Raw genomic sequence first — 23,238 nt, 5'->3', positions numbered from 1 at the left:
CGGCGCCCTCTGCCGCCTGGAGGAGGAAGTGCGCCGCCTGGCGCAGAGCCCGCTCGGCCCGGAGCGGCGTAACCCGGTCGGAGCGGGACGGCTGTGACAGTCCTTAAACCCCGCCGTCTGCCCGTACTCCGACGTGGGGCGGTGTTCATAGAGAACTTCGGGGAAAAGAATGCGGCTCTGCCGGCTGGTTTTGCGCGGCGTTACGGACTCCTGCGCGCCTGCGCCTGCGGGCCAGCCCGGGCCCTGGAAGAGGAGGGCGACGGCCACCTGCAGTGAGCGCTCTCGCCGCGCAGGCTGCCTTGCTCCCGGCTGGCAGCGCGGCCACGCTGGGTGGAAGGCGGCCATCTGCAGCTCCGATGCCACCGCCTTTGCCACGTGTCTGGACGGAGGCGTCGGAGATTCTCCAGTTCCCAAATCCTCCCAGCAGCCCTCCAGCTCTAGGGAGGAAATCCTCCCGGGTGCTCCCTCCACTGTCCCCTCCCTCCTCCCGGTGCCCCCTCCACGCTGTCCTCCTCCCTCCTCCCGGCGCCCCCTCCACTGTCCCCTCCGCTCTGTCCTCCTCCCTCCTCCCGGTGCCCCCTCCACTGTTCCCTCCTTCCTCCCGGTGCCCCCTCCGCACTGTACTGTCCCCCTCCTTCCTCCTCCTGCTACCTCCGCACTGTCCTCCTTCCTCTTCGTGCCCTCCCGGTGCCCCCTACACACTGCCCCCCTCCCTCCTCCCGGTACCCACTCCACACTGTCCCTCCCTACTCTCGGTGCTCCCTCCACACTGTCCCCCCTCCTCGTGCTCCCAATGCACTGTTCCCCACCCTCCTCCTTGTGCTCCCTCCACACTGTCCCCCTCCCTCCTCCTCGTGCTCCCTCCATCGTCCCCTCCCTCCTCCTAGTGCCCCAGCCCTTACTGCCCCCTCCCCCTCCTGGTACTCCAACCCTGTCCCCTCTCCCTCCTCCTGGTGCTCCAAACGTGACTATCCCCCTCTCCCTCTTCCTGGTGCTGCAAACCTGACTGTCCCCTCTCCCTCCTCCTGGTGCTCCTTCCACACTATCCCCTCTCCCTCCTCCTGATGCTCCAGCTCTTACTACCCCCTCTCCCTCCTTCTGGTGCTGCTGTGGCTCTGCCTGCCTGCCTCTGCCCTGGCTAAGGCCCAGGGACTGAGTGGTCCTCTTAAGTCCCCAGGGGCCTCTCTGCTGAAACTGCTCCACCCAGTGAAAGCGGGATTGCTCTTCGCTCTGCTTTGGTTGGTGTGAGTCGTGTTTTCCTTAACAGGTAGATTTTTAAGAATGTGGAGAGGCTTCCTGGAAACTGGACAGCTCCTGTCAGCATCTTCCCCGCCTGCCCTTTCCCTCAGGCCCCAGCAAGAAGTGCCCTCCCTGCTTCTCACCCTGCTTTGTTTTCCTTCAGAATGTGTCTTGGATGTATTCTGGCATTTTCCAAATCTGTTTATTGTCTGATTCTCCCATCAAGAATCTGAAAAATCACAATTTTAATTAATGCATCTGGCTCTTAAGATGGGCAATGGTTCCCCTGGGTTTTGTTTCCCTTTTGCATTTTGTCAATCCCAGACTGGGTGCTGAAAGAATCCTTTAATCCAGAAATACCAACAGCTGTGGACAAAAGCACACACCCCTCCCCAGGAACCCGGGACCTCCTCTCCAGTGAGGCGCTCTCTCTGGCTCCTGGAAGCTGCAGGCTTGTGCTTCCTCACCCCAGTGGTCTTCAGGCAAACCTGACAGGTGTTTTGCAGCATGCCCCCACCTACATTTTATAATTTTAAGTTCCACAGGACAAAATAATAGCTTCTGTAGAATAGGCAGATTCTTGTGTTGACTTCACATCTATACTGCAGTCCAGTGTTTAGAGGATGATTTTGAAGTCTCAGAGATCAATAAAAATTAATACAATTTTGTACCTATCATTGTAGGAACAAGAAAGTCTCTTTATAATCAAGAACATCTCTTTTAATTCCATTAAAACCGAGAGAACAGTTTACCTCTGTGACTATTTCTGCCAGTAATCACAGGGGACGGAGAGTGGCTTTGGGACATCTGCTTTCGGGAACTGAGGCTCTGGCTTCGTCTTTTTGTTGTTAAAATTTTTTTGTACTTGCAGATGGACAGCATGCCTTTGTTTATTTTTATGTTGTGCTGCTGAGGATTGAACCCAGTGCCTCACTAGGCAAGGGCTCTACCACTGAGCTACAAGCCCCAGTACTTGGGGGCCTAGTGCTTGAGAGGCAAGGGCTCTACCAACTGAGCTATATCCCCAGCCTCAGGGCTTAGTTTTTAAAGCAAACTTCTGCCTTTACTTTCAGCAATTTAAGCTGGCATTCAGTGCATGTAAATTAACTCAGAAACTTAATTTGAATATTTTACTGAAATGTTATGGCTTTTACAAAAAGCCATTTTACCTTTATGATTTATACTAGATAAAAATGAATTAAAAATTAGAAGGAAGATCAGTTTATTAGTTTAAATGTTAATGGTCAAAGAATTTCTATAAAAAACAATTATGCACCTATAGCATACAGATGAATACTTTGTTAGCAAGTCTTAGTTCTTTTTGAACACCTGTGAATGCATCAGGCGATCAGAATCTGTCTCCTTTGTCTCTGAGAAACTTTCCAGAGTTGGGTCCTTTTTAGGGCACAAGTAGAACCATTGGAAAAAAAAAAATCATACACACTTGAGGCCACATACAGGGTACTGATGATCTCTAAATGTCACATTTTGTAAGTGTCCTCTAAGAAAACATTATGTCTTAAGAATATAAGTTTACTTCAATTTTTATCTCCTTGGCAAATAATTTGTGAGGAACAAAGTTCTATGAATTCTCTGCAGTTATGGGAGGAAATTACACTACTAAGCACAGTTATTTTATTTTATTTTATTTTGGGTGCTGGGGATCAAACCCAGGGCCTTACTGACTGAGCTATCTCCCCAGCCCCTACTAAGCACAGTTATTAAAATATGTTTTCAGATTTGAACATAATTGTTCAAGTTATCAAGGTAACAATTTAGGCAAAAGGAGAACAATGAAAGTATCTATTGAAATTTTGTGGTCGAGTCAATTTACCAAAAGTGTTATTTAAAAAGTTATGCCTTTTGACAACTTCCCACTGTGTTCTAGAATGGTATTAGTGTACTAAAGTATGCACAAGATTATGCCAATTAATTTTAGCCTTAAAATGAAAACAATTGCATTGTAGTGACTAAAGGCATAAAACACACAAGTAAAACTAATGGGCTAAAGAAAATTAAACTAAAGAAAATTAGGATAAGCAGTCACAATATTAGAGGTGAGTGAACACAGTCACATAATTTTACTTCTAAACTTAAAAAAGGAAATCAGTATTACAGAGTAGATTTTCTGTTCTTTTCTTGATAGAAGTACTATCTTAATAGACTTAAGAGTTCAGATTTTTATACTCTTATAAATTTCATTCCTAGTTTTCATAAAAATAGACTGATTGAATTTTAGGGTAAAATGGCTAGGCCACACTTTTTAAATGGTATAATTAAAAGAGAAAAACTGAATTATTAAACACCTTGCTCAACAACACATAGGTCTAACAAACTTTGAGACAATCATTCTACTTTTCAGACTACCAAATGTATTTTTCTAAATGTCAAAAAGGGTAAGCAAAACTTCTTCCAAGGACCCTCCCACTTTATAATGCTAGCTGTGGAGACAGCTGTTTATGGGAAAGAGCAGAAATGTCACCTTAAGAAATCAGAGGAAAAGGTCAGTAAAAATTCTAATAAGGGGTAAGTATGCAACATAAAAAAGAATATACTGTTGGAATACAACAATCAAGTGCATTAGCAATTTAAAATTTTTTATTTATTTTTTATTTTTTGTGTACTGAGGATTGAACCAGGGACACTTTACCACTAAACTATGTCCCCAGTCCTTCTGTATTTTTAAAAAAATTTTAAGACATGGCCTCACTAAGTGGCTAAGGCCAGACTTGAACTTGCAATCCTCCTGCCTCAGCCTCCCAAGCCTCTGAGATTACAGGTATTTGTTACCACAACCAGCCAAAATGTGTTTTTTTTTTTTTTTTTTTTGAAAATGAACTATTTGATTACTCTTTCCCTTTGTCAAAATAATAGCTAATTTGCACTACTAGTTTAGATTATTATTTTTAAAGCCTTATGGTAGCTGGCTGTACAACACATTATAAAATCTGAGATAAACTATTTAAACCTTAATTAACATCATTCAAGCATAATTTGAGAATTTCCTTTTTTTTTGTTTGTTTGTTTGTTTTGCAATGCTGGGGTTTGAACCCAGAGCCTTGTACTTAATAGTCAAGCACTCTACAAACTGAGCTAGATCCCCAGCCCAACATTTTACTTTCTTATAACTACTCATAAGTAATGGAACTAACTCATATAATCCCTCTTGAAATTTCTTGAAATTCTATAAGAATACACAGCCAATACCAAAAAAAAAAAAATTGAGAAAGCAAAAACAGCATGTGACCTTTAAAAGTTAGATACTGTCTTCAAGAGTTTTACAGAAGGTTCAACAATTTGATCACACTGCTGAAAATCAAAGTTCCATTCCTAAAGTAAGAGCGATGCAACCTAGAGCTTCCAAGAATATCTGGGTGTTTCACAAGAGGAGACGGCCCTCGCATGCGGCCCGGCACTATGATGTCATTAAAATAACCAACACGAAATCAGTCCAGGGCATGGCTGTTTATTTTTTGTTGATTTTCACAGGTGATCCTTTGATGTTGAGTTTGTCCACAAAAGCTTTTGATTTTCTTCCACTTTCAAGGGCTGGACTATGATGAGATTTCTCCCTGAGAAATGTACATATGCATGTTGATACCACTTTTAAAATACTCAGTGTTTTCTGAGTCATTGTAAACATGTTTACAAATCACTGCAAGCACTACTTCATTGAACAGTTAAGAAAGCAACAGCTGTCTACCTAAGACCTAATTGTTTGCAGTTTAATAGTACAGTTCAATAAGCAGCCACTAGCCACATTTATATTTAATTAAAATAAAATACTCCATTCCTCAGTTGTTCCAGCTACATTCCAGTGTGATTTAATAGCCACGTGCCTAATAGTTACCATATTGCACAGTATAAATACATAATATTTTCATTACTGCAGAAAAACATTTTAGAAAATGCTATTGGGAAGAACTGGTTAAAAGAAACTGCTGCTAATTAGAGCCACGAATCATCCATAAAGAGCATATATCTTCTCTAATTGGGACCTGGATTTCATATTCAAACTTAGCACTACTAGATTTTTTAACCATCAATTTTTCAAAGTGGGACAGATATTATCTAAAATTAAGAAGAGAGCAAGTATTTAAGCATTTAATAGAAAATACTAGGGCTCTGAATTCCTGAGCAAGTATTTTTGTTGTTGTTGTTGTTGTATTTTATTTATTTACTTATTCATTTATTTATTTATTTTTGCAGTACTGGGAACTGAACCTAAGGCCTCGCAAGTGCCCTACCACTGATTACATCCCCAGCTCCTTGTTTTACTTTTATTTGGAGACAGGGTCTCACTAAATTGCCCAAGCTGGCCTTGAACCTGTGATCCTCTTGTCTCAGCCTCCCAAGTCACTGGGATTACAGGTGTGCACAACCATGTATTTATTACATGAATACACTTTTTACACATAACTAAAGGCTATGAGGGATAAACGATTAATTAAAAATCTCAAAGCATGAAATATGAAGGCATTCCAAAGACTATGTCACAGCTACAGTACTGGCCAGATTTTAGAGAGATTAAAAGACAAACTCCAGAAAAGGTGGGACTTTGTATGTCCAATTCACATGTAGGTGCTACATCCCTAAACCCAAGAGTAAATCCTGATTTACTAGACCCTGGGCTCATAGCTAAACTGAATGAACTCTAATTTCTTGGGCTTTCAAACTAAATTTAGTCTTTTACTGTTGAAACCTTGATTAAAGACTGTGTTGAACTTAACAAGAAAAAAAGGGAGGGTTAAAAGGCTCTTAGACTTGCACGAAAAGTTGCTTACATCTAGTGCTAATAAACACTTCATATTAAATGTCTTCAACATATTCTTTGGTTTTCTCTAAACTGTTGCTAGAAAGTCTTTGAACTTCAGGAAATGGGAGAAGAGACAATAAAGGAGTCAGAAAGATTTGTTCCTGAGCAAGTATTTTAAAAGAAAAGGTTCTGGTTGGATGGATACCACCTGTCCTCTGGCTTAGGAATCCCCCACCTTCCACACAGCCCTCATGGGAGTTCTGCTTGAAGGCCTGAGGAGGCCGTGCTCTCTCCAGGGTAATTTCGACTAGGAATTAGGTATCGCTTTCAGTTTTCCTCCAGAGAACCAAATTACATGGTAACTCCAGAATATGTACTAAATGTATAACCTATAACTTTTAATGTATGCTTTCAATACACTTATTTTTTTCCCAGCTATTCAAAAGATAATTCCAAGACAGGCTAAAGTTTTTGTAAAATTCTTCCAAATTATCTACTACTCATAAAGTGTGGTATTTCATATGCTATGTTGTCATTACATATTATACTATACAAGTGTCTAAAAATTCATTTACCATAAATGTTAAAATTTGAACTTTTAGGGAAGTTAGTCTTCCAAATACAGCTCTCCCTCTCCTCTTATCATCCCTCTAGATGCAAGTATCTTCAGCTCATGTGACGTGTGGGACTTTATCCACATGCAGATTAGAATTCATTTTGTGAGAATAACTACAGTATAGTGTATCAATTTTCCTTAGGATGATTTTGGCCTCTTCTGAAGTGCGGTTTGCTAGTGAATTACTGACCATACAATGCTAAAATATTATTGGTTTTTAAATACCAAGTTAAATTTGTGATGACAATTCAGACATAATGTGAAATTTTTACATATTTTAGGAAGATACTATGCATATGACTTGGACTTAGCACTTCCTGGTAAGGGGTAAAATGGATAACTTTCCTTTAAAAGCGCTATTTGGGAAATGGCCTTTACCTTCTTTTCAGCTCTCGGGATCCTGCATTCTCGTGACCAACACTGCGCATCCTGGTGTTCTCCACTTTGCGTGTTCGCCCTCCGGGGTTGTACTTCAAGACCTCACTTTGCCACTCATCATCAAAGGCATGAGCATCACCTGCATTGAAACCAAAGCACAGGCTTACTGTAGTACTGCACGCAGCAGGGGCCACGGCTCCAGGAGGCCAGGGCTGCACTAGGCACGAGGTGTGGGCCCGGGTGCCTCCCTGCCGCCCTTGCCTCTCCCCATCACTGACAGCTGGCTTCCCTGGCCTGCCTGGACATCTGCCCTGTGCAGCTGCCTCTTGGTAGCTTTCTTTCTTTCTTTCTCTCTCTCTTTCTTTCTTTCTTTTTTTTTTTGTGGTGCTAGGGATTTGAACCCAGGGCTTTAGTGCTTGTGAGGGAAGCACTCTACCAACTGAACTATATCCCCAACCCTCTGGGTAGCTTTTTATTCACCATCTTCCTACCCAAGGGTCTCTCGCCTCTGCTGTCCCTCCCCTAAGAGGCTCCTCCATTGACTCAGCTTCTGGTATCAAGAAGCAGGTGATCCAGGCTCCGCAACCTCCAGGAAAGACCACAGCTCCTGTTCTTCCCAGGTAGTGTTTTCTTGAACTACACTTTCTCCAGCATGTTGATAATATGAAATTCTCAGTGTATTCAAGTGGTAAAATTACAAAGGTTACAATTTCAAAAAGGTCAAGATATGGTGGTTTTCTTCTTATTGCATAAGAATGACTTTATCAAACCTCCATCTCAATAGAATTATGTTTTCTAAAATGACATGATAATTTAAACCCTTCACTATAAAACATTATTCAAAATGCTTTCTGCAAATAAAATACTTTCTGAATATAACCAAATTTAAATAGTTTCACTTTTAAAATACAAAAGCTTATGAATATTGACTAAAATTAAAAAATAAAATGTTTATTAATACATTTTAATATAATTAAAAACTATAATTAGGTTAAGATACTGGAAGGGCTTAAATGCGCTGAAGAATGAATATGAAATCAAGAAAATGAATATATATATAATATTTTATATGGCATATGCTAGGAATTAAAATCTTTAGATCTAACTGCTCAAAATGCAGAATGGTTTATGTAATGATGGTGAATTTGTGATATGACATTTAGGCAGCTGCTTAGAATGTTTCTGAAACACAACAAGAGGGGTGGGTGAGTTAAGATACACAAAACGAAGTAGGTAGTCAAATATAACTTGAAAAATGTTTGTGTGTTTGTGTCCATAAAACTGCTGGGAAGGAATTCACTAAAGCATCATGGCACTTATTGTGGGGTTGAGTTGTAGATGATTTTTATTTTCTACATCATCCTTTTCATATGTACTTCCTTGATAATAAAACATCAAAAAACTAATTGTGCTTATTGATATTAAAACAATTTTTAAAAGTACATTTTATAAGACAAGAAAAGTAAATGAGACTCTGCATTGCCAAGAACCCCTGTAAGACAGATCTGCCATTGACACCGAGATCACTCTTACTGCTCTGACCACGTTTGCGTTACGTTTCTCATAAAGCTCAGCTCATGACATGTTCTACAGAGAGCCAAGTCTGCACACATAGCAGCTGCTTCCCCATGGGAGGCGGAGGCAGCCTGGCCACTCACTCTCGCTCATGTTGAAGAACTCCTGATTGACCTCTTCATCCCCAGTCTTGCTGTTCTTGCACTTTTTGATGACGTGAGCTCGGTCCTGGATATGATGGCCAACAGCCATTTTTTCTAGTCCACTGTCAGAATCTCTCATTGCTCTCCTGGTTTCCTTTATCTGCACAATTGAGGGAGAAAAGTGATTTAGTTATCACTTAAATATATAGAATTACTTAAATATATAGAAAGTCAGAATAGATGGCTTTGACTCTAAATATCCTGGGCCCAGGATGGAGGCAAGGCCACAGAATCATGCTCCAGAACTACCCAGCAGCCAGTCCATTCTGGATCTACCACCAAATGTCGTAAAACTGGCACCTGGTCTCTGATATTTCCTGAACTGCTAAAAATGAAGACTCCAGGACAGAACAAATACAATTTAACCTTTTTCCAAACTGTAACCAAATACTGAAAAACAAAGGATGCCTCGTTTCTGTCAAGTGTCCTGCCTTCAGTGGGCTTAGTCTTTGGCAGTGTAAAAGTAGTTAGTTCACAGCCCACCTAAGTAAGGGCTGCTACGCATTCCCCAGGCATGCGGACAGGCTTGACTCTCACGGTGCTGCTCTTAGCTCTACAGAAGTGTTAGCACACTGTTTATGATGGGCAAAGATAGCAACACGATTTGCTGTGAGATTGCCACAATTCTACTGTTTACACTTAAGACATCATTGCTTTCAGCAAGTGAAGATCAAAATGTGCACAATGCATTTGCTGAATTACAACAAGGGCAGCAGCAGAGGGCGTACGTGCGTGTGTAAGAATACAAAATGAGCCTAAAATTTTACTATCAGTACTGACAGGGACGTGGAGAAGTGGGAATTCCACTGCCAGTTTGTAGAAGCCAACAGTTTTAGTCACTGTGGGATAGCAACTTGGTAATTTCTAAGATGAAGGTACACATAAAGTTGAAATTAAAAAAGTGAGGCTACTGGTATCAACTTAAATAACCTCAGAAGCTGCAGAGGACACATGCAACAATGCCAAATGCAGAAAGTATAAAAACTTGAAAAAATAACCCATTATATTTTATGATACATACATAAATAATAAAATTATAAAAATACTCATGAGAATGATAAACTACAAAACAGTTATCTCTTGGAGGAAGAAAGGGAAAAGGGACCTAGAAGGACTACCCAGGAAGTGTTAACATTTTGGAAGCGTTAACATTTTTACTTAAGACAACTTGAGTCAAATGAGAGAAACATGATTTGACTAAGCTGGGTGGCTGGAAGAAGGTATCCATTACACGTCCTTTCTGTATACTTAAAATATTTCATTAAATTCATTTTCTTCAAATAAACTTAAGTAGGCAATTCATGACCCAAAGGCTTCTTTTAGTGTCACCTGGTCAGTATTCAAAGGTAATGTGAAGGGAGTCACTCATGGAACACCAACAAAGTACCCTAACTGAACACAGCTGAGCAGCACTGGCTTGTGTAGCCACGACAGCCCCCAGCCCATGACCCCCACTTCACACAGTTCTGAGAAGGTCAATGAGATACATACTCCTCCTGGAGCCATACGGGTCTGAGTGGCGGCCTGGAAAACCTTAGGTGGCTCATCTCCTATTTTGGAGTATGTCATCACTGAGGAAGAACAAAATGAATGTCCATTTGGATCCATTGAAAGCTGACCCTAGAGGCAAAAAAAAAAAAATAGTAATTCAGAGTCTAGTCAAATTCAAAGATTTAATACCAAAGGGTCCAATAAGTAACACGACTAGCTATCAACTCTACCAAGCTTCCTACACACCCAATGTGGTTTATCCAGGAGGCACCCAGGGGGTCCTAATAGCCTTCACTGTTTGTACCAGTTGCCTTTCTCCTTGCAAAGAACAAGTGATCCACTTGAGTCTTTGGGTCCCTGTAGCTCAGATTAGATTCTGTGCCCTTGAAGTCTGCAACATGTTCAGTCAGTGGCTGACCGTCCAGTGCACTCCTGCCCACGCTGGCAACCATAAGTACGCCAGGAAGTTTCACATCTTCTGTTGACTATCAGTACGTGACACTAGAGAACAACTGACAATGCCTGACACTGGGGCACCCTGAACAACCTACAGAGTCCAAACCAAAGTGTATGTGAGTCAAGCCTTCTTCAGACGGAGTCCAGGGCTTTCCACATTAATAAACAGGAGAAAGGCAGGAGCCTGTGGACTAGTTTATGAGCACCTGGACTGTATGGATCTACCTAGCACCTCAACATCATGCCTGAAGTGTCTGTTTTCAGAGTTTTTTTAATACTGAAAGTTCATTTCTTAGATGCTATAAATCCTTTTACGTAGACAGGTTACAAATAAGTCAAATAAGTAAGTTCACATAAATATTTAACTATATCAGTTACTCAGCAGAATAATGTTTTAGAGGTTGAAATTTTTTTAATTACAAAAGTTATCTAATGTTATTTTTCCCACTTGTAGGCTGTGAAATAAATTTAGTAGAACATGATCAGGAATTTTAAAACATGGAATGATATGGAAACTATCAGCACACATATAACTATGATCATTTTCTCATGAAACCTTTGTTTCAGGTATATTTATAAAGTATGTAAGTACATTGTATGGGCTAAACATGTAAGATATATTTTTTGCTACTATGGACTAAGGTTAAACATGTTTAAAAATCACTCTGAGTACTGTAAGTTCATAGCCAGCCTCAGCAACTTAGTGAGGCTCTTAAGCAACTTAGCAAGACCTTGTTTCAAAATAAAAAATAAGAGCTGGGGAAGAGGCTCAGTGGTAGAGCACCCCTGGGTTCAATCCCTGGGACTAGATAAGTAAATAGCTACTATAATATAGGGTACTGATAACTGAAACCATGTTCTCATCACCATTTTTAGTACTTACAAAATTTCTTTGTAATTCCTGCATATTGTTTCCCATATTTAGCATCATTCGGTCCATTGCCTGGAAAGGGTTGCTATCGGCACGCTGCGGGACAGTAGGAAGCATGTTAGTCGCCCAAGGTACCATGGAAAAGCAGCAAATCAATCTTCCTAAAATAGCTGACAAACTTCTCCCCAGTTCACTTAATGGGATTTCATGCAGCAATCAGGTAAAAATAATTAAAAAACTATAAAATGAGAGCAGTTTGTTAAGGAAACAAAGCATATGCAACTTGCCAAACACTTTAAATGATTAGGGAATCATAACACTAAATACATGTGTATGTAGATTACATATGCCAAATGACTCAAATCTAGCACAAATGAATAGAAAAACACTTTCAAGAGAAGAAAGATACAAATGTCCCACATTCGTGCAATTCCCTGGAATGCATTTAGGTATGTTGGAAACTAGTAACACGGACTTAAACCAAAGCCCAAAGAACTGAGCATGGGAGAAATGACAGAGGTAGAGCAGCCACACACATGTGTGGGCAAGGAAAAGCAGCGGGGACACGCCAGCGACAAAAATCTAGTGAGGGCCGCCAGGCTGAGCTTTTCCATACTCCTTCCCCAACTTCTAGAAAGTCTTTGCAAGCATGTCAAGGTCCCCAACTCTCGAACACAACTGGGAAGCCAAAGCAATTGAATCTTAGTCTATCAAAGTCTGTTTTATTTCTGAAGACTGACTTTATGTATTTTTATGTGACATGCCTAAATAATATGATAAATTTAAAATTTGAAAGGGAAGTTTTCAGAATACTAAAAAGCATTTTGAAAAAGCATTAATGAGATGCATGCCAATTCAGTATGAGTTAATGAAAAATATCTGTCAGAGAAATTGCTAAAATGATTTATGTCTCATGATACGCACCAAACCGCCAAAACTGCCGAAAGACCTGAGAGAACTCCTGGCCTAGAAAGATAATGTCCGATTAATTTTGGTTATGATATATATAATAGTCCCTGAGAAACGCACTGAATAACCACCTCGCTCACAGCTACCAATACTACGAACCTTTTAATGAAAAAGACTCAAATGTATTTCTCAATTATCTGCTCATATTCATCATAGAGCCTGACGGACAAATGGGGAGGCCATATGTCACTTGAAGCATGACTACTCTATGATTGGGCAGTTGAAAGAAAATATATGTGCTACAGATTAAGTTACCCATTTCTCAGAGGAAATGCAATTTCATACCAGAGTTAATTAAAACATAAGGTACAATGCTTATGATTAAGTCGTCTTTCCTTTGCTCAATTATTCTATACTTTAATAAGATTTGTTAATCTTGTCTGTAACCAATTACCAGTGCGATCAGGAGTGTCTGTTTCCTTGGGTCTAGTTTCTCTCATTTAGCATAATGTTCTCCAGATTCATCCCTGTTGTCACAAAAGACAGGATTTCCCCTCGTAGGCTGATTTCCTAAGGCTGAATTATATTTCATTATGTACATATACCACATTTTTATGCATGGACCTGTTGCTAGACAGTTCTTTCCTTCTCTTGGCTACTGTGAATAATGCTACAATGTATACACAGTACAGACATCCCTTAGGCACCTGATTTCATTTCCTCTGGATACTCAGAAGTGGGATTACTCAGTCATATGGGGGCTCTCTTTAATTTTTTGAGGATGCTCCACACCATTTTCTGTATGGCTGCGGTAATTACATTCCCACCAACAGTGTGAGTTCCCTTTTCTCTGCATCCTCTCCAACATGTACTATCTTTCATCTTCTTTTTTTTTTTTTTTTTTTGGCGGTACTGGGGATCGAACTCAGGGCCTTGTGATTGTGAGGCAAGCACTCTACCAGTTGAGCTATCTCCCCAGCCTACTCTTTCATCTTCTTAATAAAACCATTCTAACAGGTGAAGCACTATCCCACTGTGGTTGTTTTTCTTTTTTTTTTTGTATTGGGGATTGAACCCAGGGGCACTCAACCATTAAGCCACATCCCCAGCCCTTTTTTGTATTTTATGTACAGACAGATCTGACTGCGTTGCTTAGGGCCTAGCAAAGTTGCTGAGTTTGGCCTTTAACTCTTGATCCTCCTGAGCTGCTGGGATTACAGGCATGTGCCACCACACCTGGCTCACTGTGGTTTTAACTTGCATTTCCCTAATGATTAGTGATGCTGAAAATCTCTTCATGTACCTATTGGTCATTTGCCTATCTTCTTTTGAGAAATGTCTGTTCAGGTCCTTTGTCCATTTTTAATTAGGGTTACTTGTTTTCTTGCTACTCAGTTGTTTGAGTTCCTCACATATTTTGGATGTTCTTTTACAAATATATGGTTTGTGAACATTTCTTTCATTCTCCAGGCTATCTCACCACTTTGTTACTCTCTGGATTTGCTGTACAGCAGCTTTTTGGTTTGATACTACCCCTTTGTCTAATTTCGCTTCTGCGTGAGCACGAGGCACATCTCAAGAGGTCAGAAGACATGTGGCTAGTGGCTGCCTTATCGCACAGTGCACATTCAGGACGCTGCCATCTCCATGCTGAAACCCAGTCAGCACGGGTAGTGTTAAGCTCAGCAGTGTTAAGAGGGGGAGTCCTGAGTGGATGATTAGGTCCTGAGGCAGAATGCTCACGATGAGGAACAGAGGTGTACAGAAGAGGCCTGAGGGGTTTGCTGTTCTTCCACCATGTCTATGAAGCAGAGTGCAAGCTCGTCAGGGAATCTGCTCACACTTTCTTGCAATTCCCAGCCTTGGGAACTGTAAAAAAGTAAGTTTCTGTTGTTTGTAAACTACCCAGGCAAAAGGATTTTGTTATGGCAGTCCAATTATGAGAACGAGGGAGCAGCTATTTTAGTTTATATTCAAATGTCAGTCTTGACTCATCTTTATATTCTGCTTTTCTTATTTGATCATCACAATTATGCAACCATATACTTTTGCTATTTTTTTCTTGACTTACAGCCACTTTCTCAAGGCAAATGTAATATGAAACATGGTAAAATGCTAATAGTGCTAAATTATAAAACTTACACAGTTCCACAAAATTTTCTTTTTATTTGGTTGTATACTTCTTCCTCAAGTTCCTGTTAAACATTCAGTGCTTAGAGCATAAGTGTCCAGGAAAGAAACGCTCACCTCTGCTTTCAATGGATGATCAGCAGAGCTGCAGCTAGCATGCTTAAGTACCTTCAATAAGAAAGCTCAATTGAATTCAGTGGGTCTCCCTGCTGTGCTTACAAGTGAGGGAATGAAATTGCTGCTTCCTGCTTCCTGAATAAAAGCTGCAAGTAGCCAATTTCTGCACGTAAATACAAAGTGCTATATAAAGGCTATTCCTTCCTTGCTGTGGTTAGAGCAGGCATAAAAACAGTTTAATGCTCAGATGATTTTTCATGTCCATAATTCATTTTTCTTCCCTCTTTGAAAATTTTTCCTCTGATGCTAATTTTAAACTTTTAAGTAAACTGATTAGCACTAAAAGATACATATAATGTGTCATGTATATTTTATCTATAATATATATTTTACAGATATAATGATAGCACTACTAATTAAAAGAAAATGAATTTGTGATTTGTTGCTTGGCAATAATACTGATGAAAGAGAATGTGACCGTTACTTTCATTGTAAGTGGCAAATGTGATTTTATTTCATCAAACTTCTTAGGACTGTCTAAAATATTTTGCTTTACATAAGCTTACTGCAAAGAGAAAATAAGAAAATGTTTTTCTGGAAGATTCTGGAGGTTTCTCATTAGCCAATGCAAAGTTCCTTGAGTTTCAAAGATCCACTTCAACAGCAGAGAAAGCCTGTGGATTTGTGACTCCAGAACTGCCACTCCCCAGGCTGAAAACACAACAGAAACAAAGTTGGCAAAAAAGAAAATGGGGAGACACATGAACATCCTTGAGCTTTCTGAATTGACTACGTTGCAGCCTTCAGCTCTGCTCTCAGATGAGACCTAGGAACAAGCTGTGCTGCTTGAGGTTGGCCACGCTCTGAAGAAGAGGTATGCAGCAGAGGGTCACCAGGTCCTGGTCCAATAAGATAAACCTTATATTCCTTATATTCCAAGGGTCATCACTGTGTCAACAGATTTTTTAGAGTGTATGGGGGAAATTTTCCTGGCTTGCTCTAATTTAAGACATAAGAGGAGGCTTTGAGGCAGGAAGTGTGGTTCAACAACCCCATGGTCCTGGAGGCTCTGCTGGCATAGGAGGCCCCTGCAACTGGCAGCTGTGCCAGACATGCATGGCGACACTTCCCAAGTCCTCACAGGTCCCTCACTAATGAGCTCAAGGAACTCACAGTCAAGGCATCTTCATCATCGTCCCATCCCCTGTGGCTGCAAGCTCTCCCTCCACACTCAGAGACACTGAGCAAGTCTCTTCCAAATGGATCAGAGAAATTTCTCATCACATGCCGCATATTTTCTCGGTGTGAATGAAAAGAATCACTGAAAACAGAGAAGATGGTAAGACTCAGAATTTAAATAACAAGTGGGCTAAACAGAGAATTATTTGGGGCTAATATGCTTGTTAAAGAAAAAAGAAGAACAGAATTACCTCATTAAAAAACTTACCACTTATAAATACAATTTATGAAAACCTGTTGTTCTACTTGTTATCCACTATAATTCGCTTATTCCGATAACAAAATTATACCTTCATTTATCCTGTTTTGTATAAAAATGGTAAATATGAAGTAACATTTATCTGAGGCAGATTAAACTGAGGAAATGGTAAAGCCAGAAACCTGGATAATAAGGCAGAGGCCACTCTGGTAGTCAACAAGTTAAGAGTCTAATGAGGAGTAATAGAGAACACTGGCCTACACTTAACTCTTATTTATGAAATATGAACACCGAGAACCACTGCTGTTGGGAACACTATGAAGATACCACGTTTTAGCAAAGTCACAGACAACCTGAGGCCAACTTCTGTTCTAAGATCTATAGATATGAGAATCATCACACAGCAGAAGTATCTGCTACATTTTTATTGGTTCTTTTCAGTCATACGTAACACTGGGATTCATTCTGACATAATTATAAAAGCAGGGAACATAATTTGCTCTAACTCACTTCCCAGTACTTCCCCTTCCCCTTCCCACTACTCATCTTTCTGGTGTTAATTTTTTTCTTTTTAATTAGTGGATGTACGTGATGGTGCAATTCACTGTGACATATTCATAAATACACACAGGAAAGTCAGGTCAGGTTCATTCCACAATTCTTCCCTTATTCGTCCCACTCCCCAATCTCCTCCGTCTATACCACTGATCTATCTTCTATCTGGATGGATCCCCCCCACTTCTTCCCCACCCCACTAAATCTTAATAGTGTTTCTCAAACTTTTTGAGATTACAAACTAACCCACAAGTTGGTTAGTAGTGCAGATTCCTGTTCACCCCAAGCCCCAGTGGAATGTACTAGCTCTGGAGTGCTCAGCAGACACACATCTCTGGGTATTTTAACTCAAGGAGGTCCGCACCAAGCTTGGAGGAATGGGATCCTTCTGTGTGGGTGATACCTGAATTAGAATTCAAGCCTCCCTTCCTGAGGCTGTTTCAACAGTTGGAAAAAAGGACAAAATCAAACACCATTAAATCATGTAACCTGAAAGCACAATGCCCAGAATCTGACCCACATGGTTTATTGAGTAAATGCTGGCTCCTCTTACCTGCTCTTTCTAACTCATGTGCATGCCACTCCCTATTATTTCATCATTAAATACCTCCCATGAAAAAAAGGATGCAATTTACTTTAAAATACATATATAGCAATGATGACATTCCAGGACCTATTCTATAGGCTTTATAAAGGTCAATGCTCATAATCTGAAGTTGACCTTTGTCAGAGGTCCCATTTAGAATCTAACAATTTTTATTTTTTAGTTTTGAAGGACCTTTTTTTTTTTTTTTTAATTTTTATGTGGTGCTGAGAATGGAACCCAGCACCTCACACATGCTAGGCAAGCACTCTACCACTGAGCCACAACCCCAGCCCCCAAATCTAACGTCTTTATTGTCTGTAATGCTACGGTTTCCCTATTGTGTGGCAGTTGTAATAATCTGAAATACTCTGTGTGTGTCCAAACATTTTGCAGACTCTAAAGTCACACTTGAAAAGATGAGTGCTAAAGATGAGGGAAGTGCTCATGGTATATACTGAGTAAACAGAATATTAAACCATAAAGTTGGGTCCCAATGGGGAGGAATTCATATGTGGAAAACAGAAACAAAAAACACCAAATAATGGGTTGCATTATTTTCTTTACCAAACTTCCTATGGTTTTCAGACTTTTCATGAGAGTGCATTTTCATTTAAGACAGCACAAACTTATTTTTATTATCACTATGACCACCTCAGCTCTTTCAGGACTGTCAACTCAAACTACAACCAAGCTCAAAGAACTCTGGTCCCAGAACTAAAGTTCTTTCTACTTCATATTTTTTTTTTTTACATTCAGATTATCTCACAAAGCAGGAAAATAAATTATTGCCTCTCCCAAAAAGGTTTGTGTCAAAACCCTTAGCTAAGTCTTTTGCAAATTATTAAAATACAAAAGTTGTTGTGGTGTTGTTCTTGTTAAGGGCTGGTAATGCTTCCTTTCACACTGAGTTCCTGTTTTAAAGATTCTCTCACAAAAATATGTATTTTGCCCAAGTTACAATTTTCTTTAGTCTGTATATAGAGATCTGTGCTTCTAAGTAAAAAAGCATTGCTTCATTCTTCATTATATAGGTTCTCAGATTACAGACATGACATTCCCATTCACTAAGGGGACTCCCTCCCTCCTACGGTACATAGTCCTAGTAAAAATTTGGTCAGAAGATTATAGCAGTTCTTGATCGTAAAGAAGATATAGCTCAGTTGGTAGAGTGCTTGCCTTGGAAGCACAAGCCCTCTGGGTTCAAACCCCAGAACTGCCAAAAAAAAAAAATGTTCCCTAGTTTGAATGAAATAGACTGGTCCCTTAAAACAAACAAAAACACCTCAGGTAATCCAAGTTTTGACACTGGAAATAATTCCCCAAATAAGACTACCTGAGAAATTACTTTAATTCAAGGATTATGGATTATAGAGCTTCATTCTATGAAATAGGATCTTTTTTCTTAAACATTTTTTAGTTGTAGATGGACACAGTATCTTTATTTATTTTTCTGTGGTGCCAAGGATCGAACCCAGTGTCTCACACAAGCTTGGCAAGCACTCTACCACTGAGCTACAACCCAACCCTCAAATAGGATCTTGACACTTGCAAAATATACTTACAAGAAATTTCCATATTAAAATACTTCTTAAAAAATTACTGTAGGTACTAAAAGTCACAGTAGCTATTGAGATCTTAGCATAAAGTTGAAAATCACAACCCTATATTTTAATTGAGTAATCTCCTTGTCTTTATCAAGTGATTAGAATGAGAGGTGTCAGAACACTAATTTGAACCCAACTATAAGTAAAAGTAACATCTTGGGGAAGAGTCCTCCTCAGACTGACTAAGCAAACATGGAAGTGGCCTTGAATACTGTGACGGCTTCATTTCCTGCTGTGAGAGTGCTCCCAACCACCAGAACAGTCCCCATGTGCTTCAGCCCTTCAGTGCCCAGGTCAGAGCGGTGCCCTCCATTCAACCCACCACCTCTGCAGTGCACAAGAAACAGCAGATGCTACGGCATAGGCATCTTACCTCCTGCAGACCCAAAGATGACAGAAACAGCAACTCCTGTGAAAACCTGCAAGGAACCTGGACCAAAGGCTGGTCAGCTCAATGCGATGCTCGTATCAAGAGCCGGCTAGCTCATACCACAGTAACTGATTCCCAAGAGAAGGCAGATCCGCCAGGCTGCTCTGTGCCTTCCATTTCTAACCAATGTAAGTAGGAACACAGCTATTCTTTGTAGACTTACCAGTTCAGAAACTCATTTCGGTAGCTCAGAAGATTCAAGTTCATCTTTCTATACCAAGTAGGAAAGTCTGACTTATGCTAAATATATATAAAGTTTTATAATCTGTGTTCTTGAGAGTATAAATGATGCTAAAATTATTTTAACCTCAAATTAATTTTCCTGTCTATACATATCTAAATATATATGTATTATATACACACACATGTATATATACACAGTTTTTAAAATTAAATACAACTTGATAGAAAGTAGTATTCCTGAGTGAAAACTGCATGGCAGGATGTGCTTAACACTTGTGATTTTAACCAAGTTACAATACTACTTAAGAAAACACATTTGAAAATAAATTTTCTCAGAGCTGAAGGAATAGCTCCTATTGGAGAGCGCGCGCCTAAACAAGAGCAGGGTCAGCAATTCGAGTCCCTGGCACCTCAGAGGAAGGGAAAAATAACTCTTGGAGCTGAAGGAAAATAAATTTTCTCACTGAAATAAATTTGGCTCCTGACATAATTAGATACATAATGTTTTTTTTAAGTCCCAATACACAGTGAAACATCAAATTTTAGACCATTACTTTAAAAGTTTTCTTTTAATTTTCTGATAAACCATTTAACATATACTGTTATGAAAAGGTAAACACTGAAACTGAATATACTTGAATTCAAAAGGACAGAATCATTTTTACTCCAATATTTTAAACATTTAATAATCTGACTACTGTATTTTATTAGTCTGTTTCTATTTTGTTAGAAATTAATAATTCTGATTTTATTTTCGAGAAGCTCATATATTTTTATCCCATCTACTTTTCAATAATTTCTAAGTTAGTAGAATGCGTTTGTACTCACCAGGATCAACTGTGAACTAATGAACTATGTAGAAAATGGTAATGCTCTAATTAGAAAATGCCAACATTAATGGCATTTGTTGAATGCAAACATTAATTACTTTCAGCAATCAACAAAATACTATTAACTACGAGACAGAGTGAAGGACACCAGAACACCACTGAACAGTTTTTATTAAGTGCTTCCCTTGTTAAGTTTTCCACTAGGGAATCAAAAGGCCACATGCAATGCTCACAACCCAGGTAGTATTCATAAGAAAATGGTGGACACAGACTATGTGTTCCACTTCCCTTCTATGTTCCTAAGATAAGTCCGTTTTAACAAGTTTTCCATGTCTGAATTCCTTGTGTTTTAACTCATTAAGTAATGGATACTCATTTTCTTCGGGGTTAGAATAAAAGGGATGAGTCAAATGACATATTATCTGAAATAAAATATTAATTCATTCTTTTTCCTGTATCCCCAAGTGTTTACTCCATGTATAATTACAGAGAAAAGAAATTACAAGCATGAATTGGTTTTGTAAAGGCAATCACAATCATGTTACTCTACTTTTTGATATGGCTGTCCTCGTTTGAAGGCAGCTTCAAAAAGTGAAGAAAGCCCTGCTCACCGTGGTTGACGGCCTTCTCCGTGCTCAGCACAGAGAAGAGTGCTCTTTGATACATGCCTACTATTTGTAGTCTGTTACTATTCCTGACCCTGACTATCAACCATGGCTTTGCCCTGAAGGACTCACCCAACACTTAAATTACACTTCTGCTACACATTTGAAAGGAGACACTAATTACATTCATGGCTTAATTAAGGTCATTGCTCCTTTCCATATTATCAGGGATATAAGATAACTCATACACTGTTCACTGAACTGATGCCACATTTGCATAAGAACTACTCAATGACTGAACTAATCTAGGAATAGAGTCTTCTCTCAGAGGCTTTTAAAAGAGAAAACTCAAAAATTTAACACAAAATTTTAAACTTATTAAAATGACACTGACCACAAATATCACAAGAGCTCCGAAACAAGTTAATTAAAATGGTATAATAAAATGCCTGAGTTCATGTACCCCTTAATTATAATGAATAATCTTTAGGTAAAATGTTAATCACTTTATTTTTTGTCTTAATCATTTCCTTCTAATAATCATCTTTTCAATTACCATTTTATGTTGTTGGTTTTAAATTAATACTAACAAACACATTTAAGTCAATATAACATTTTTAAAAACAACTTAAAAACACTGGGTAGCAAGCTGTAACATTTTAACCTTTAAAAAACAAACAAACAAACAAAAAAGGTCTCCAAGACAGACAAAATTCAAAGAATCAAAATAAATTAGGGCAGCAAGTCAAAATTCAAACTGGCAAAACACTTGGGCAAAGAAGCCTCGCAAAGCTAGCTATCATGAAGATCCAACTAGATGATGTTATGCCAAAGGAAGAATTTAAAAAAAAACAACAATAACAAAGAAAATTGGATCCTAGAGAAACTGAACTCCAGACGCCTTCTTCCTGGGGCATACCCTTACTCCCTACCGCTCACAAGGTAATGGCTCTTGTTCACCCAGGCGTTGGAGGCCCACTTCTGCTTCCCTGCCCTTTTGGGACTTTTGAAAAGGGTCCCTTTCCAAACTGGGCTAACTTTGTGAGCCAGGCGACCAAAGAAACAAACAGCGCACCTGGCAACCTGTCACCACCTGAGGCTCTGGTCACACCCTACTCACACCAAGCAGGCGGCTTAAACGTCCCCACTTAGGAGCTCACAGGGTACTAAAGAAGTTCCCAGGCGGGCGTGAAAAGGCGCCAAGAGCCTAGCGCGCCAGCAGCTGCGCCCGCGTCACCAGCCGGCCCGCACCTGCCAAGGCGAATCCGCGCGAGGCCAGGGCGGTCGGGGGGCCAGGCCCGGCGCAGCGCGCACCCGCGAGGGCTCGCGTCCCACCCTGCGCCCCAGACCCTGCTGTCCTGCCCTCGTCCTCCCGTCTTCCCTCCCCTCCCCCAGGATCTGGGACCCCGGACCCTTCCCGCCCGGAGCCCGGACCCTCGTGGCCCCCGCGTCCTCCCGTCCCGCCCCGCGCCCCAACGTCCGCTCCTCCCCGCTCACACGTCCTCCAGTCCCGCCCCGCGACCCCGGACCCTGCGGTCCTCAGTCTTCCAGGCCACCCCCGTTCCCTGTCCCGCCCCGCACCCCCACGTCCTCCCGCCCAGCTCCGCGACCCCGGACCCAGCGGTCCTCAGTCCTCCTGGCCCCAGCGTCCCCTGTCCCGCCCCGCGCCCCCAAGTCCTCCCGTCCCGCTCCGCGACCCCGGACCCCGCGGTCCTCAGTCCTCCTGGCCACCGCGTCCCCAAGTCCTCCCGTCCAGCTCCGCGACCCCGGACCCTGCGGTCCTCTGCCCTCCTGGCCCCGCGTCTCCGGACCCCGCCCACCCCGCGCCCAGACCCTCCAGGTCCGCGCGTCCTCCCTTCCTCGCTCCCCAATTCCCTCCCTTCCCTCCAGGCCTGATACTCACGAGAAGAAGGGATCGTCCTCGAAGCCGTTGTTCAGCATCCTGAACATACTGGCTGCCGCCGGCGCGGCGGACGCGGACGCGGACCGGCTGGAAAACGGCGACCCCGCCGCGCCCGCGCGCAGCAACCCGCCCGCGACGCTCTGAGCGGCTGGGGCACCGCACCTGGGGGAGCGCCGGTCGGGCCGCCCTCCCATTGGACGCGACCAGTGGCGTCACAAAGAGGGCGTGGCACGTGCGCTGCCTTGGCAACCGCAGCCGCATTCCGGCAGGAGATGTGGGCAAGGCGACCTCCCATAGGACGCTGTCCGTGACGTCATAAGAGGGCGGGCCGCGCGCACGCTGAGCGCTTGCCAAGCGCTTGCCAAGCGCAGCCATGGCAACCGCTGCTGTAGCCAAGCTGCGAGGCACTGTACCCGGCTCCCC

The 23,238-nt window shown here is 41.3% G+C and overlaps 1 protein-coding gene across 5 annotated transcripts; it reads right to left on the bottom strand.

The window, feature by feature from the left end:
- Positions 1-4,689: 4,689 nt before the first annotated feature.
- Mlf1 (myeloid leukemia factor 1) lies at positions 4,690-22,971 on the bottom strand. 5 transcript variants are annotated; one of them, XM_047564127.1, is made up of 9 exons: positions 22,816-22,971; positions 15,855-16,002; positions 14,682-14,732; positions 12,450-12,491; positions 11,538-11,621; positions 10,199-10,327; positions 8,648-8,807; positions 6,990-7,128; positions 4,690-4,811 (listed from the first exon to the last, which is right to left on the bottom strand). In XM_047564127.1, the coding sequence occupies exons 1-9, from the start codon at positions 22,860-22,862 to the stop codon at positions 4,706-4,708; spliced, it is 906 nt and encodes a 301-aa protein (XP_047420083.1). In that variant the 5' UTR covers positions 22,863-22,971; the 3' UTR covers positions 4,690-4,705. The 5 variants fall into 5 exon arrangements, with proteins under 5 accessions (XP_047420083.1, XP_047420084.1, XP_047420086.1 ...); XM_047564128.1 differs by lacking the exon at positions 14,682-14,732; XM_047564130.1 differs by lacking the exons at positions 14,682-14,732; positions 22,816-22,971 and adding an exon at positions 15,248-15,392 and having other exon boundaries at positions 15,855-15,994.
- Positions 22,972-23,238: the final 267 nt, after the last annotated feature.

This window comes from Sciurus carolinensis, chromosome 9 (assembly GCF_902686445.1).
Source record: "Sciurus carolinensis chromosome 9, mSciCar1.2, whole genome shotgun sequence".
Lineage (NCBI taxonomy): Eukaryota > Metazoa > Chordata > Mammalia > Rodentia > Sciuridae > Sciurus > Sciurus carolinensis.
The sequence above is the reverse complement of the archived record's forward strand: the minus strand, read 5'-3'. Positions and strand labels throughout refer to the sequence as shown.

Bases quoted from the DNA above. Each gene is read 5' to 3' on its own strand.
- Mlf1 (XM_047564127.1), bottom strand. From the start codon at position 22,862: ATGTTCAGGATGCTGAACAACGGCTTCGAGGACGATCCCTTCTTCTC. The intron at 7,129-8,647 runs GTGAGTGGCCAG...GTTTCAATGCAG, and splicing joins GTTCTTCAACATGAGCGAGA to GTGATGCTCATGCCTTTGAT. The intron at 4,812-6,989 runs GTAAAGGCCATT...TACATTTCTCAG, and splicing joins TCCCGAGAGCTGAAAAGAAG to GGAGAAATCTCATCATAGTC.